We start from the raw sequence: 17,281 nt of genomic DNA, 5'->3' as shown, positions 1-17,281 counted from the left end.
TATATATTTCAAAAAGACTTGAGATAGTCCTGCTCTTGAAGGGGTCCTTCCCTCCTCCAACTTCTATTCTGCAGTAGCATTAACAGTCTAAGCCTTTGGCTCATTCTTGCAACCCTAACTGCTTTTTTCTATATTATTCATGGGATGGTAGAATAATATCACCCTAATTTACATTCTGGAAAGCAATGTTGGAATGACAGTAAAGATAAAAAAAAGCTTGAAACTTGGTTGAGATTTCCCCAAGAAGAACAAGGTTGTTGGTTTTGGTTTTAAGTTGCTGTATACCTACTAATAACTGCTGAATGGCAGAGAGTCATTGTGAAACTCCAGGGTTATTTTTACTTCTGATTTCAAGACACAGAAGTTAGCTGGAGGGGCAGCACATAAAGAACTAACCAGGGCCCAAACTATTGCAGGAAAATATTTTGCATCAAAAGCAGGTGAATTTCACAGTACTGGAACAGAGCTTGTGAAGCATTTCCCTCTAAGCAGAGTTAGTCAAAACCAGCCTCAGGTCCCTCTTCCTCAAGCCCATCCCTCCTGGAAACTTGCTTTATTCTAGAATACAATAGATGCTCATACCTGATGCACAAAAATCCCAAGGTGCTAATTTATCAGAACTCAAATCATCACACACAGATTATCTTTCATTCAGAGTAGCTTGAGGTGATTTCATGTGGTAAATATCTGATCAAGAAGGGAAATACTTGAATTCCACCTTACCTTGGGGACACCACAGCAGATTCTGTAAACAAGGCAGGTATTAAAACCAGAGAGCTGACTTCAAAAGAAGGTAAAATTGTCTCTCACTGCTTTCTTATTTGGGTCTTTCAAATTATCCCTGAATTTCCTAAAATATTACTTACTTTATAGGACTTGTTTCTGGTTTATGGAGGTCCTCACTGTAATCTAGTTAGATTGATAGTGCCCTTAGAAAGCAGTGAACAGATACACTTTTACTTTATAATTGTAAAAAAATTAAAAATGTGTATTTATTTCTACAAATCATATAGGAGAAGCATACACTGTTGATACAAAAAAATCAAGCCATGAAGATTTTAACAGCCACCGCTATTTTTTTTTGATCATTTTGGACTATGGAAAGAGTAAACCATAAAAATTATATACAGTGCAGAAGCTTAAAATAATTTACTGTTTCCATAAACATTTCTAATTCCTGAATATCTTTAACACATGAAAAACGTAAGATAAGACCAGAACTAGGAAATGGCCTTCCTTATTTTTACAGAGACACTGAGGTAAGTGGAGCACCACTGCATGGCAGCAGTCTGACTCAGCTTGAGGAACAGGAACAGTCCAACTGCAAAGAAAAGGCAGAAAAGTACATGGCTGAACTAATTCCAGTTTTAAAATCCTTTAAAAAATATGTTTCAGGAGTTTTACCTTTCATGCAACAGAAACATTGAGATTGTAGCAAAGTCTCACAAATTTATTGTTGTATAAAAATGGATTCAATACAAATAATCAGGCTGAAGTCTTGTCAAATACAAAAAAAGAAGCTTAAGAATAGAACACAATATACAAGACTAGAAGTAGTTAAATATTCCTGTATCCAAAGTAACGCCGGGATAATTGTTATTTACAAAATCTTGCCTAAATCTCTTGAGACCATGTTGAGCTACAGTAATAATTTCTCTACCTTTTTAGGAGATTAACACACAGCTCTGACAGCTGTAAACAATGAAAGGAACGTATACAAATATATGTACATTGAGGCATAGTGCTTTGGAAGGACCTTGTTCCCTGTGTCAAAGTGAAGAGTTGGTTTTAGTAATTGCAGGACTTGTTGCATCCTCTCTGTGCCCCCTCCCACCTGGAGTTATTTATCACTTTAACTGCAAATTCAGAAACAAACTTGTTTGAACAAAACAGTCTCCTCAGAAAACAGCAACTTTGCTGTGGAAGTTGTGACAGTTGGTTGTTACAAAAGGACTTCTTGCTATGTGATCAACAAATTAGAGAGAAAGAGAGCAGTAAGTCCCCACGGAATAGTTTGTGCATTTAATATTATGAATGCCCTTACTGGACAAGCACCAAACAAACCCACATTTCAGCTGTGGAGAGCAGTATAATGACAATAGATATATACATTATTTTAAATAATTATAAAAATTTAATATACAAATGGCTCTGAATATACAATAATGTGGTCATTAAAAAAAACCCAAACAAACTATGGTGAGAATACCACCATTAGGCACAAAGTATTTCTGGTGTTGGCAATTTTAAGGGAAGTCCAAAGACAGACCATTTATCGTTTGTCTGGGTATTTCAAGATGAATCCCTTCAAGATAATGCAAGAACCTATTAAAAAAAAGTAAAAAAGATTGTTAAGGGAACAAAGTTATTTCCAAATATAAGGCAACACTTTTATTATTTTGAAAGACAAATGTCCACCTTCCTTGCCTAGAATTATTTGACAAAATATTTTATTAAAATCCTTAACTACCTTCTACAATGTAGAAATGTAGCAAGATTTAGGAAAATCCAGACTCACCTTCTTTTAGTCTTCTCTTGCTCTTTAAGCTTCTCAGACCTACAGATACTGCGGAGAGTGGGGAGGTATTCAAGGGTACTGGCTTGCTTATTGCCCAGGTTTAAAGGACTTCTGGAAAATACAGTTTTGATGACAGCCAGCCTCTTCTGTGCTTTTTTGTGAGTGCTAAAACAGAGAATGAAGCTTTATTGTTTCTAATTCAAGAATGTGCAGTGATGATTTTATTTCTTTAGGATCAAAGCTACTGGTTTAAAGCTCCATTAAATCGATATCCAGAAGTGCATCCCAATGGATCAGATGTCTGCAACTTCTAATTGTGTGCTGCTTACAGAGCATCACAAAGCTGCACCTGGACAGAAACATCAAGACCAGCAGTTTGTTTGGCCAAAGCTCTCATCTTAATTAGGAGTCTGATGTGGTGAGCTCCTCAGTCTAGATACGGATGTGAGGTTCAGTACAACCACAACGGAAAGCATCTGTGGTCTTCAAAAAGAAAAAGCATTATGCAACTGGTATTTGCCAGAATTTTAGTGTCAGGTCCAGTGTCTAACCCATGACATAAACCTGGTCACAGGATGCACAGTCAGATCCATTCTGCCATTGCTCCTCTGGGTGCTGATTTACAGAAGAAAGGCTCTAAGCCATTTTCCTGTTCAGACCCCTGAATGGGCTTTAAGTACCCATTGTGCCAATTTTACCTATGATGACTTGTTTATGTTAAAAACAATGTTTCATGCCAACACTTGGTAGTATTCTTTGATCTTTTACACTGTATTAAAGGCTATTCTTTGTTATCATAAGTTACTACAAAGAATTTACTTTGGATTTTGTTAGGTCTTCATCAAGCAACACCTACCAACACACTTAACATGCATTCAGTATGAGCAGGTGACAAATCTGCATGTTTGGTAGTTGCAGAATCCCATCTGTCTTGAAAAAACTATTCCTTTAGGGTTCTGTTATTCTTTTGGGGGTGGTGGTGCTGTTTGTCCATTTTTAAAATAACTAGACTAAGGCCACCATTCCTTAAAAACATTAGTCAGGCTGTTCAAGAAAAGTAACTTTTTGCAGACTGACAAGAAGTTAATTTAAGGTTGCAAAAGCAAAATGAACAATATATTGCAGTGTTTAGAGGCACACTGACAACAGTCATAGTGGTGTGAATGTGTATACATCAAATCTGAAACAGTCCTACACCCTGTGAAATGCTCTTCTTGACAAATTGCATTACACTCCAGAAATATTAACAAAGTCTTACCTTGAATCAGCTGCCTGACTGAAGGATATGCAATTCCTTGTGTTTGAGAGAGGCAGAGTAAGTCCCTTCAGCTGATCACTTTCAGATGTTTTACTTGTAGTTGAAAAGGATTCCAAATTTTGTGAAATATTAACAGAACTTTTAGTGAAGCTGAGTGCTTCAATAGCTGCCTTTATTTCACTACAGCTCTGGGAACTCCACCAATCAGTATTTTCTATACTGAACTCATCACAAAGACCATTTCTGATTTTGGCATTTGTCCAATGAAATTCCTCACTTTTAGAAAACTCCAGTGGTTCCCTGGTGTTAGTGTCTACACAGCAATCCAGGAAGGACATGTCTTCCACAAACTCAGTCAGTGACTTTAGACACTGAAAAATAACTGCAGACCTCCTTTCATTTACTGAGGTTTTAGTTTTAACTTCTTTTTGTTCTTTATGCACCAACAATTTTGATTCCTTTTTATTCATTTCAACACATGATTTAGGACTGTCTGATGGCAAAGTTATGAATTCAGCTGAATAGTTCAGCTCAGAATCAAATAAGTCACTATCATCCAATATCTCAAGCATTTTCTGAGCCTTTGTCTTTTTAGACCTTTTTCCAGGGCTACTCTTCCTAGAGCAAGAACTCTTAGTAGATCTGTCTTTTGAAGAAACTATAGTAGTCCTTTCAAGTATAGACTTTGAGGCTTCAGACTGGTTTGACAGAACTTGCACTGGTAAGGGAAGAATAAGTTCAAGATTACTATATACAAAATCCACATGCTTCATCTGGAATTCTGTGAGAAGCTGCATCAATTTATTCCATTCCTCCATAGTTGTGATTTTGTGCTGTAAAATAATAATATGAAAGCTTTATCAACTTATTAAAATTCATTTCTTTTAAATAAAAATGTTAATATAGAAAATCCCACACTCCTGGCTTTGTGCTTATGAAGTGAGGGACTATTTTGCTTGTGAGAGACCAACCCAATTCAGATTGTACTTAATAACCACAGAATTCTCTAATTTCTACAACAAACCTTTTCAGAGATTGGCTTCTGAGATTATGTTATTCCTGGTGATAGTTACACTCAATTGTCTGGCAATCATTCAAAGTATTACCAAGTCAGCTACAAAAATACCTTGAGAAATGTAAACAAATCTTCTGAAGGCAACAGGATGTTCTTAAGGCCAAGCAACATCTCTACACAGCCTGTATTACATTTTGGAAACTCCTGACGATGTGAATCATCAGCTTGAGAAAAATCCACCTTGGAATCCTTAGACTTTGCAGGATGAATGACATTATCTGCCTTCCTTGTCTCTTCTTCTCCTGCACAGAGATAACAGGCTTTACTTGAAAGGGAACAACTGCATCGTGAACTTGCTTTTCCACCTCTTTGCCTCAATTCCTGTCACAAAGGATGCTGTAACTGTCACCTCTTGCTGTGGTGCTGGAGGAACAGAGCAGCTGAAATGAGACATCCCCATGCCCACATCACTGCTGTCAGTGTTACCAACCTGCTCTCCTGCTTCCCAAGTAACCTTTGAAGGAGGCTGTGTCTCACTTGTCTCTCCCTGTCACTCCCTCACACCCCTGAACTCTTCCTGAATCCTTTGGGATGAAGTTCCTACCCCTGCCTGCTTGCCAGCTGTCCCACTTTTACCCCTTTTGCAGCTCTGCTTCTTCTAGGTGAATTGCCTATCAGCCATATGGATAAAGAACTGCAAACTCTGAGGAAAATTACTACTGGTTCCCTTCTTTGCCTAGTTTTACTACCCACAACGTGAAAGGGAGATAGTAAGTATCATAATGACAGGCAATAAAACCCTCAAAATTAAGTTCCTTACGCAAAAGTACAAGGCTTGGAAGTAGCTAAAAATAGCAGAAGCATCCCCCCTCCCCCCACATTTAGGAGTCTTACAAGAAGTTACCATTTATTCACACATGTCTAAGAATGCTCTGATTTAGTCAAATTCATATGAATAGATGGATATTTTTAAAAGATTAAATTAAATCAACATACCATGAGGTGCCAAACACTTCTCTTTCAAGCATCCACCTCCACTTCTAACCCAGAACTGCAAGTACAGGACACTTTGTCTGATATCACAGTTATTTGTGGTCAGGAGAGCAGCCAGGTCTTGCACATCTGTCCGTAGGTTCTCAGCCAGGCACAGAGCTTGGAGGTAGCTCACAGAGCTTGTCTAAACAGGAGTTACACACAGACCACTGAAACAACCCAATCACACTGCAGGAAGTCACACAAGAGCAAACTATTCTACTTATGCTTGCAATACATTTTGACTTTTAATACAGAAGATTAGTTTATTAAATTAGATTACAGTTAGATTAAAACCTGTAAGGAAAAGCAACTACCCAATCTATGTAGCCTATGTTGGAGAATTAATTTCAATTTAGAAATAAGTAAAAACAAACACACAAAAACATTCTGCTTATGATCCTGAGGCTACCTACACCTTGCTTCTTATCACCAGTGATCAGCTTTTAATGCACTACATTCAGTTTGAAGTTTTTTCTTGCATTCTTTCTTTTAACTCTGCAATTGCCTGGAAGTCCAACAGGTTTTCTGTTTCACATTAAGAAATTTTCCCTTCTCAATAATTAGGTCCTTCTGATTCTCATTTATTTAGGTTTTTCACCTAACACATAGCTGCAAATAAAACTATTTGCTACACAGAACACAAGTGTTTACATTAAAGGAATAACCCAAAATACTTCAAAAATAAACTGCTATACTTTTTAATGAATGAACCAGTACTGGCAGTACTATCAGATATTTATCTAAATACATTCTAAAAACTAAATGAAGTGATTAAGTGATAATCTTATTGTAATTCTCAGTACCACTAAACTGTTTGGAAAATAAATCTTCCATGCCAGTAAATCAGCTTCTATATGTAAAGATAAATACATCCTACACATCCTTACATAAACCTCAAAGACATGTCTGTCTCTGATCAAACAAGTATGTTACATCAGAAATATATAAACCTACCCCAACATTTAAATTTCAAACTGAAATCAACTGTTAATTGCTTGCTTAGGATGTACCTGCATTCCCAGACACAGACTTACCAAAGAAGGGGTTTTAAAGTTGATCTCTTCAAAATAGCCATCAAACATTAAGCTGAATGTTGGATCTATAAAGAGAGATCAGTGAACTGTCATGACATTATGTTCAAACCTGGTTATTTTCTTTATCAATTAGAGCAGCCAGTACACCTTCATTCAAACACTCAAACACTTGCTTTACAGTCTCTACTCATTTAAATCTGCATTTAGGAGCAGTATTCAACCATCACCATTTACAGCCTCTAATTAGAAGTGGCTCTTCTGTCTGTAAAGCCTAATTATTGTCACAAACACTACTCACCATTGGTGGTAAGAATTACAGGTCTCTTTGCAGTTGTCATGAATGTCTTTATTGCACTTAGAAATCCTGCATCTTCATCAAATATTATATCCACCTACAGCAACAAACAGTGTCAACAGCTTGAGCAGCAGTTACAAGCTGTGAACAGTCACAGAACATTTCATGTGAATTTTACCTCTTCAAACAGAATGAGAGATGTTGCACTTTTCCTGTTGTGTTCTCCTCCTTCTTCTTTGTTTATTGCCTGAGTCTGAGTATCTTTCTTTACTTCCACTGAATTCTGAGTATTTCCTGCAGATGGATGAATAATAGAGCAGGAAGGAGGAGTGAAACCATTTAATGCTTTCAAGGTACTGGCTTCAAAAATCCCCCATGTATCAAAAGCTTAAGAGAATATGTTCTTTTCTCCACACAGCTCCATACATGCTACATACATGGTGCAGCATTTCCACCTCCAAAGGTAATTCATTATTAAAAAGAAATACCTACCTCCATTTTTTTCTTCAGATGTTGCTTCTCCATCAACACCTCTTCGTTTGGCAGAAATTTTGAAGTAGTTTGCAAGTGTTTTAGAGGGCAAGCTTCGTTTTAATCCTGCTCCTTTTGGTGACAGTGGTGGTTTTCTTGGAGAAATAACTTTCTTTGGAGAATACATTTTTTCTGCAAGGTATGTTTTATATTAAACTTCATCTGGAGATACAATGTCAAACTAAGATTTCTCAGACAAATTTAAAGTAAAACCCATTTATTATCTATGGTAAATGACTGGTTTCCTGTGCTGATTTTTTGCTTGTTTTCCTTTTCTCTTGTTATAGGAAAAGCTTTCTGTTCAACTTTCTATTCAAATGCCACAGCACTTGCTCCACCACTGCAGAAATAATGTAATCAAGAGTCAGTATTTTAATGAAGTCATTATTTCATTTGGTCTGCAGTTAAACAACAGACCAGTTCTTACTATTATGGCAAGGTAAGCTAAATCTGCTATCTTTTTTAAAACAACTGATATCTAAAATTTGTTTGGGGAATTCAGTCTCTAATGGGGAATTCAGTCTCTAACAACCTTCTCCCCTCCGTGAAGTCCACCCCATAATGCAGACAAAACAAAGAACCCCAGATAAGAACTACAACACTTACTTGGTGACTTGGTAGAGCTACAACTGTTAAAAAAGCAAGGCTTGTGTGCATTCACACCTTTTTTGTCCACTTGGTGAGACTGAGTAGCTTCTTTCAGCTGAGATAAAATCTGTCTCCCACTACGCTGGCAAGAGGCATTGACTTCAAATATCTGCAATGGTATTTAATTTACAAAAAGAAAGAAAATTAAATTGTAGACATCTTGTATTACAAATGCTTTTGTATCGTGAGGTATAAATAAGAAAAATGCAGTGAGGAAAGAAAGAACTCCACAAACCTTAAACCCAAGCTCCTGAGCACAAGCATACACTGCAGCAGTTTTCCCCACTCCTGGTGGGCCAGTTATCAGAACAGTATTGCAAAGGGTTGTCTCTTCCTCAGTATCAGATTTACTATCTTTAAAGTCAAGGCTGCTTAAAGAATCTGTAGAATTATTAAAAAGAAAATAAAGGATTACTGTTATTTTTTGCCAACTTTCAACAAAAGAGAAGTTATATTAATTCTATCAGTACCTTCTTGCTCTTTGTCCTCCTTTTCCCTTTTCTGATTTCGTTTTTCTTCCAAATCAGCTCTCTTTTTCCATTCTTTTAACCAACTATAAAAGAAAGGAAGAAAACAAGAATAAAAATTGCTGGTGAATTAAGTGAACCAAATTAAGATGGAACAGAACATAAACTAGGGGACATCAGCCACTTTTACCACACAGAAACCTATGAAGTCCTTTCAGATAAAAGCAAAAATATGTTCAGGATTTGATTACTTTGTAGAACAGGTTTCCTTTTTCATTCTCATTCTGTTAGCTGATTGGTATAAAAACAAGTCATTTGGTGAACTACTTATTCACTCATAATTCAGTGTTGTTTTGTCAGATGGATCTTTAAATTCTGTGCAAGAGCCACACCAGTAACTTAAGCACATACAGAAAATTTAACTGAAAGCCTAATGTGTTAGGTGGAATTTAGTGCTAAATTCCTGTGAAAAGCAGACAGTACAGCAAGATCATGATGGGGATGCTTGTAGGGAAGTACAGACAAGTACTGGTCTCTTGGTACTTTGAGCATTATCAAGTAACATGAGGTTTTGAGTTATTTTAGGAAAGGATCCATGTTCCAACTTCTGACCTGTGTAGCCTTTCAATTTCTTTCTTGTTCCCTACAAGTTCACTGGAATCTTGAGGCTGATATTTTTCTGTCCAGAGCATGTCTTCCTTTTCCACACCTATAGAAAAATATTGTCCATTTTAAAACAGTTCTTCATGCAATAGACTTGATCACATCTAGCAGAGTATCAGGACTAGATTTGATTTTTGCATCACAGTGGAAAGCTGACATAGATCACACATACATTTCCTCAATGCAAAGATTAAAATGAGGCAGGAAATGCAGTTACCTGAAAGTGCATTTGGATCTGATAAACAACCTCTGTCTTCTGTCACACTATCTGGTTTCTGGGTTTTGTTTTTTCCAAAGTGTGTGGCTTGTCCTGTTTCTGCCTCTTTTTCTCCAGATATGGGATAAATAAGGTTCCTGGAAACTCTTGATTTCATTTCAGTCTCTGTACCTTCAAGTTGTTTTCTTCTTTTTGATTTGCGGTCTTCTGTTTCTTTCCTTTTCCTCTTTGCTTCTTTCCAATTGTCAGGATGTTTCTCAATTATATCAAGATGTGCAGTGCCATCTCTGCTGTCTAAGAAACAAAAAATTGCATCCATTTAAAATTTCAGACCATGTCCATTACTACTGTACATTTGTTTAAGCCATATTTGAAGAATTTTGTCAAAATATCCTAAAATGTGAGGATCAATGTATTTCCAACAACAGTATTCCTTCAGTAACATATTTTTTGAATTCCCAGTTGTTTTTTAATGCCAGAGAGAATGAGGGTGGTTTTCTCCCTACATAGATTCCTAACCTTGTGTACTGTTTTCCAAAGCCAACCGCTCTGTTTGCTTTTGCAGGAACCTGGAGTAGTATTTTCTCACTGGAAACTGAGAATTAGAAGCCACAATCTCATCTAGCAAATCCTTCTTGAATGCATCAGGAAAAGCTGGTCGGTGGCCTGAAAGCTGGAGTACACACACAGAATTACTCAAAAACCTTATACAGAATGCTTTGCATAATTTAAACTGGTAATATCTTGTTAAATTCAGAGATTAACAGAAACTGATGAGAACTGTCTAATGGTAAGATGCAAAATGGGTAACTCACACACAGGGAAATTAAAAAAAACCCAACTAATTACAGCATTGAAACAAACTCAAACAACAGGATTTATTAAAAACATAACTCCAAACGAGTATCAAAACAATTTGAATCTTAAAGTACTAACCACAGGTGCAGAACAATTTCCAGTTCGTTTTGAATTCACAGTGGAAAATTCACCAAGTGAGAGAGTGATTTTTGTGATGTTGGTGACTTCAGTACTCAGTTCCCTCAGCTTAGTTAATAGAGGACATGATGGTGATTGCAATTTCCACATTGGAGAACCTACAAAAGAACCCCCACCAAAACCAAAACAAGAGTTAACTTCTATTCTAGGGAAAAGAAATGGGCTGGTCTTTTGTGAAGTCTTTTGCCTTTGTCAGAAGGAAATGGTTTCTGCCCTAATCAATCCAACACAATCTTTATTCTCCAAATTCTCCAGACCAACTTTTTTGACTAAATAGAAATAAGTTTGCATCCTTGTCCATGCATGTATGGACGACTTTAGCATAAATTTAATTTGTAAATTTTGTATCCAAATAGATCTCACTGGAAGCTTCTAAGTTTTGTTCTCTTACTGAGACACAAAACAAGAGGAAACCCCCACCTAACTCCAGTCCTAAGCTGTTCAAATTCTTTATTTTCTGCACAAATTCCTCAGAATTTATTATGTACATTTGAACAAAACCCAAAAACTTAACACAAGCTTACAGTCATCCTTCTGCTGTACATGGACAACAGTCTTAAAGCAGGAACTTGCAAGAGAGTATGCTTCCATTGCTGCTGCCTTCTTTGCAATCTGCCTTTTCAGTGACTCTGGCAATCCACTCATCAGGAATTCACGCTTTGCTCTGAATGGATCACCATCCTGAGAATTTTCAGATGCATCTTGGCTTTAATGAAAAAGAAAAGAAAAAGAAAGAAGATAGAATTAGTAGAACTTCCAGCTATGCAAGGCTGAATTTAATCACACTCTCTTCCAAATGAGTTGAAAATAGTCTAGCAGAACTGCTAAAATTAATTTTAATGTGGTTAGTTTGAAATTAATTGTGTTAAAAATTTTAATCTAAAAAAAAATATCTCTTTTTTGTATTTTTATATGCAATTTGGGATTTCTTTTTAATCAGTCACCAACTACACTTCCAGACATCCAATATGGTTCTAAAATGGTTGAAGAACTCTCCAAGAAACCCCTCAAATTTTGCAAGCAGATTAAAATATTAATCAGTATAAGAGTAATGAATATTTATAGCACATTTCAGTAAGCGTATTTAAATCTGTAAAACGAGAGAATGTTAAAGTAACCTTGAAACATATTTTGACTTTTAAGCAACTGCACTCTTGACAACTGACCTGCTTTCATCAAAGATCACAATTGGTTCACCTGCAGAGTTTGGAGCATTTTTGCCTAGGCAGGAAGGTGGACATCCCAGTTTCCCTTTAAAAAGGTAAAAAAACTATTATTAGATTAGCACTGATACAAGATTCTAACCTTGCTTCTGTGTTCACTACCTGTATGTTCCATTTAACATCATCAGGAAATCTCCTTTTCTTAAGGAAAAGTTGAGTATTTTAGCAAAACTCATTATGGCTTTGTTTCTAATTATTTCCTCAGTATAGATGCTATTTTCTAACATTAAGGGAAAAAAGGAGACACAACAAAACATGGTATATGTTGACAATTTTTCAAAGAAACAGTTTTCCCTGAATGAAGAAAAAGCAAAACAACACATATAAACAACCTCTGCACTATTAATTAATTTAAAAAGGGAAACTATACATTGGAATATTACACAAGATAAATCAGAAGAAAAGATTAATACACTGCAAAGGCAGCTTTATGAAATACAGTTACAACAGTCAATAATATAAAATGTTTCTGTAACAAAAAATAAACACATTCAGTAAAACCCAATTACCATTGGAGTTCTTTGCAACCTTCAAGTTTTTAGACTTCTTCCCCAAAACATCATTTACACTCCGAAGTTTCTTCTCCTTCACACTCTGCTCTGTAGTAGTGCCACTATCCATGTCTGAACCTAGAATTATTACTGACTCCTAGAGGGAAAGCAAATCAAGTAAGAAAGGAAACCCAACTTCTCCTCCTTTGTAAAGAATCAAGTAGGAATCATTTGTGTTGCTTATATCAATAAATATATAAAAATATCCCCCCCTCCAAAGTACAGCCTTACATCACTTTGCTCTGATTTCTTCTTCTCAGCAAGAGCTCGCTGTCGAGACGAGCGCCTCACAGGAGCTGCTGAGTCTTCACTCACTTTTGATCTGTTCTGCTGTATAGCCTTGGCTTTTTCAATCAGCTGCTTTGCTTTAGATATGTTTTTAGAAGTGGAGTTTATCTGTGAACAAAGAACAAAAAAACTGAAATAGCAACTAAAAACTCTCTTCACTAAGAACTTTAAAATCATGTAAATCTAATTTTATAAAAGCATATAAATCTAATTTTTACTTTCATAGAAATATGTAATTGCTGCAAAATTTCACTGGTATCAAAAAGAAAATGAAATAATTGAAAGAACAAGCAAACCAAGATGATATCAACAGTTCTCAAAAGGGAGTGAAAGCCCTGCAAGGAGATCCCCAGTTTTTCCGTGGAACAGAAATGGGCAGTAACATTCTTAAGTCTCAGCTGTTCTGCTGTGCACAAGTCACTGGATCATTTAGGTTGGAAAAGACCTCTGAGATCACCAAGTCCAACCTCTGGCCAATTACTAGCTTGTCAAATAAACCACAGCACTAAGTGCCATGTCCTGAGAACCCAGGATGTACATCCCATCCTGAGAACCTGCAGCTCAGAAGGATGCTATTTTATGGAATTCTTCTGTTATGAAAGGTGGATTTTTACTAATAAAACATGTTTTAAGCCCTAAGGTACAAGAAACTATCTCATCATAGTTTCATCAGAGCATATTCCCTTTCCACAGGGCAGCTGGGAAGTGTCATATTGTATTGCACTAGATTATTTCACAATACTGAATACACCACAATTATACCCATATAGGAAATGACAAAATACTGACACTAATTGTTACATAAATTACCTTTGTGTTTTTGGAGTGAGACTCTTCATTTTTCATTGCTTCAGCTTTATTTGATTTTGTAGCTGCTTTGATACGTGTAAACCTCATTCTAATTAGGGAAAAAAAGTATTATGAAATTATTACTGGTTAATAAAGGGAGATGTTATTCTCAATCTCATTTTCAAAAGCCTTTAAAAATACAGTGCTGTAAACAGAAGCAACTGGTTGATGAAGGTCTTTTTGTTGTTTGGTTGTTTTTTTTTTGTTTGTTTGTTTGTTTTTTATGTCTTTAGTACAAATACATTTATAGTCAGCTTTGGTTCCTCTCTATTTTTACCCACCATGATGATTATCCATGCAACTTTGATATACAGTCCATTAATATTTGTGTCTCATTTTCAAAATACTTGCATACAATTAATGGGCAAAAAGGTAGAATATACTCTAAAAGGTTTACCTTATTGGGCTGTTTCCATCAAAGGGCACAGTAATCACCTCAGCTCTGTACATGTTGCTTTTCTTGCAGGATTGTCTGTGTGCTTTTGGAGTGGAAGTCACTAATGGGAAGGCACTTAATTCATCTGCAGAACAGGCACTTCTAGCCCTGGGCTTCTTAGGTGTAACATTTGTTGATGTTTTGGTTTTCTGCTGCCTTAAACTCCTCCTTAACTCATTCACTTCTGGACTTGATAAAATTACTACATCTGAGGTGTTTTCCATGGTGACATTAGCACCTGAATCCTCTTCTCCAGTATAATTGCTGGTGTTTGAGACGTCAGTTTCCTTAGTTTCCGAAGCCTTCTTTCTTCTGTTTCCTTCTTTCTGGACCTTGCTAGATTTTCTGGGTTTACTTCTATTGCTTTTAGGTTTGGAATGTGCACATTTGTCCACATAATCTTCCGGTATCACGCTTTCTAATCCTTTCTTTGAAGGAACAACATCTTCAGATGCCTCTTTTTCTTTTGAGGACTTTGCAGGAGGTTGCTTTTGTTTTCCGGGTGCCTTTTTAACTCCACTTTTTGTTACATCTGCTGTTGGTTGTCTAAAAGCTTTCATAAACTGATGCTTTTCTTCCAGAGTACATTTTGGCCTCAGAGAATCTGCCCCTCCAGTCTCCAGTACAGCCAGCTCCAATTCCTCCTCCTCAATAACGACATTGGATTTTCTTTTCTGAGTTACCAGTTCTGTTTGCTCACTGTCCAAAAGGGCTGGGCTGCTTTCTCTTTCCCCTGCACGTCCTTTCTGCTTCAAAAAAATGGAAGCTATTTTCCTAGAGCCTTTCTGCTCCTTATTTGAGGGAGGTAATTTGGGGGGAATGGAATGAACTTGTGCGAGGACAGTCACTGTTCTGAGTGGCAGCTGCTGGGATTCCTCACACTTTTCTGGGTCACTAACACTATCACTTTTGTCCATTTCATTTGCTGTACCAGAAGTGTTCATTGCTGGCTTTGTGTCTTCAACATTATTTTCTCCCTGACTTCTCAAGAAGTCCTCAAATGACACTGTTATTATACAATTATTTACCTGGGATGTCCCATCATCCTTATGGACCTCAAAACTGGAATCATCAATAGCAGCATCACACTCTGCTACTGTATTTGTCTTCTCCTCAGTTTCCTCTTTATAGATTTCATTCATCTGGTTTTCTGATGAAGAGCTCTCAGACAAATCAGTATTTACTTTGTGCTTCCTTTGCCTTGATTTTTTTATCCTATTTTTTGATCCATTTGTTTCACAACCACGGCTTTTTGCATTTTTTCTCGAGGGGATAATGTTTGGGAAGTTCTCTCTTTGATGGTTATCTTCTGCTAATTCTTCTGCACATTTTTTGTCCACCAGAGTACAAGAAGCAATAAAGTCATTACTGTCCTGTTGCAGTCCTGTAGTTACTCTGCTGTCATCACTAATAATTTCTATTTCAAGGTTATTCTCAGATTCTTTCATTTCTTTTGGCATATTACTTAAATTAACTTTCTTCCCTTTTCTCTTCCGCTTTAAAGATGGCTTGAAAGATGATTTACACTCTTTTTCATCAGCCTCCAACAGTGTTTTATTTTCTCCATCTCCTACTGGGAACACAGCATTCTCAGTTGCAGATGTCTTTTTAAAATAATCCAAGATATTGTTGGATTTTGGTGATGACAATGCTTTTTCCACTGGTTTTGCTAATGGTGAAAAATACCTTGTGATTGTTTTTGCAGAAGCATCTTCCTCTCGCCGCTTCTTGCATGGCTGTAAAAGGTACAACATGAATCTTAGTCTTAAAAAACTTAAGATGACTTATACAGAACTTTTTCAGAAGACAAAAATTCACATTAATGTGCTCAGACTGGGCACGCATCAACTGTATCTTCATGTTTTCCAAGGCCATCTAAACCTGAGATAAAGATTCTGCCCTTTCAGATAAATAAAAATCCTGTTCTGAAGCCTTGAGATGGTCAAACCTGAACAGGATCACAAAGTCTGCAGAACAGCTCTGCAGAGATTTCACAATACTGGAAGTCTGAAAGTCTGGGTCAGTTCAGATCGACCTTGAGATGTTCCCTAGAGCGTCTGGGGAGCATTTAAGAGGGGATTCCAACATCACTTAAAAAGGTCTGATCCTACCGTAAACATCTGACATAGCTTAGGAACACAGTGTACCTTTAGGAGTACTTAAAGAAAATGAACACAAGAGAATTCTCATCTTGTATAATGATTCAAACCATGAAAGAGCATTTACTTCTACAGCTCCAAGAAAGACTTTGGCTCATAAAGACTTTTATAACTCCTGGTTTACCAGAAACTGAACTGCTCGGAAATCACACCCTCTGAAGCAGAAAACGTCTCTTCCCAAAGCCCCTCGAATGGGTTTAATGACAGCCCGGCCCGCGGGGCTGCGCCGAGCCTCAGCAGCGCCTGGAGCACGGCCCGGGCCGGGCGGCCCCTCACAGCTCCCGGTGCACCGGGCGGGCCGTGCCAGGGCACAGCGCCAAAGGGGGCGAACGCCAAAGGGGGGCGAACGGCCAAAGGGGGCGAACGCCAAAGGGGGGCGAACGCCAAAGGGGGGCGAACGCCAAAGGGGGCTCCTGTCAGCCGCAAACCCTTTCTCCTCCCTCACAGCGCGACCCCGGCCCGCGTCCCCACCTGAACGTCGCCGTCGTTCCCGGGGAGGACGGGGGAGGCGGCCGCCGCGGCCACGGCGACCCTGCCCACCATGCCCCGGCTGCTGCGGGCGCGGAGCCCTCCCGGATCGGATCGCTCGGGGCGGGGGGAGCGCGGAGCCCTCGGCCCCGGGCGGTGCCTCAGGGGCGGGGGGCGCGCGCCGCCGCCATGGCCCCGATGGCGCCGCCTGAGGGCGCGCGCGCCGGGCGGGCGGTAAAAGCGCGCGCGGGACCAGATTCGGATCCTCCGCGCGGAAGGCGAGGGGCGGGGCCTCGGGTCTCTCCCACGTGACCCACGCCCGCTGCCCAACAGCTGCCTGTTGTCCAGGTCACGTGAACGCGGACGGACAGGAGAGCGGTCGCCCCACCCCTCCTCCGCCGAGGCCACGCCCCCTCCTGCCCCCTCTCCCGCCTTCACCGCTGTCAGTCGGGTTTTCGCGCCTCGGCTGTGACGTCACGCGGCTAGCGCCTGCCCTGCCCGCCGCTGACGTCACGATTCGCCGACGTCACGATTCGCTGACGTCACCACCCACCGGTCCGTGCCCCGGGGCCGCCTCCCGCTCCCGCCGCGCTTCCCGCCCCGCCCCGCGGATGCGCGGCCCTTCCGGGC

General features: G+C 38.8%; 1 protein-coding gene across 1 annotated transcript; it reads right to left on the bottom strand.

Moving 5' to 3' along the window:
- Positions 1–1,508: 1,508 nt before the first annotated feature.
- ATAD5 (ATPase family AAA domain containing 5) lies at positions 1,509–17,219 on the bottom strand. The gene is made up of 23 exons (XM_041409189.1): positions 16,655–17,219; positions 13,986–15,760; positions 13,550–13,637; positions 12,683–12,847; positions 12,410–12,548; positions 11,844–11,928; positions 11,202–11,383; positions 10,618–10,775; positions 10,201–10,354; positions 9,682–9,975; positions 9,414–9,510; positions 8,805–8,887; positions 8,570–8,715; positions 8,293–8,443; positions 7,648–7,818; positions 7,334–7,449; positions 7,159–7,252; positions 6,861–6,925; positions 5,788–5,968; positions 4,903–5,093; positions 3,777–4,609; positions 2,519–2,683; positions 1,509–2,325 (listed from the first exon to the last, which is right to left on the bottom strand). Exons 1-23 carry the CDS (start codon positions 16,724–16,726, stop codon positions 2,247–2,249), a joined length of 5,484 nt encoding a protein of 1,827 aa, XP_041265123.1. The 5' UTR covers positions 16,727–17,219; the 3' UTR covers positions 1,509–2,246.
- Between the last annotated feature and the right edge of the window lie 62 nt (positions 17,220–17,281).

Source organism: Onychostruthus taczanowskii, unplaced genomic scaffold (genome assembly GCF_017590055.1).
Source record: "Onychostruthus taczanowskii isolate IOZ18803 unplaced genomic scaffold, ASM1759005v1 scaffold30, whole genome shotgun sequence".
Lineage (NCBI taxonomy): Eukaryota > Metazoa > Chordata > Aves > Passeriformes > Passeridae > Onychostruthus > Onychostruthus taczanowskii.
The sequence above is the reverse complement of the archived record's forward strand: the minus strand, read 5'-3'. Positions and strand labels throughout refer to the sequence as shown.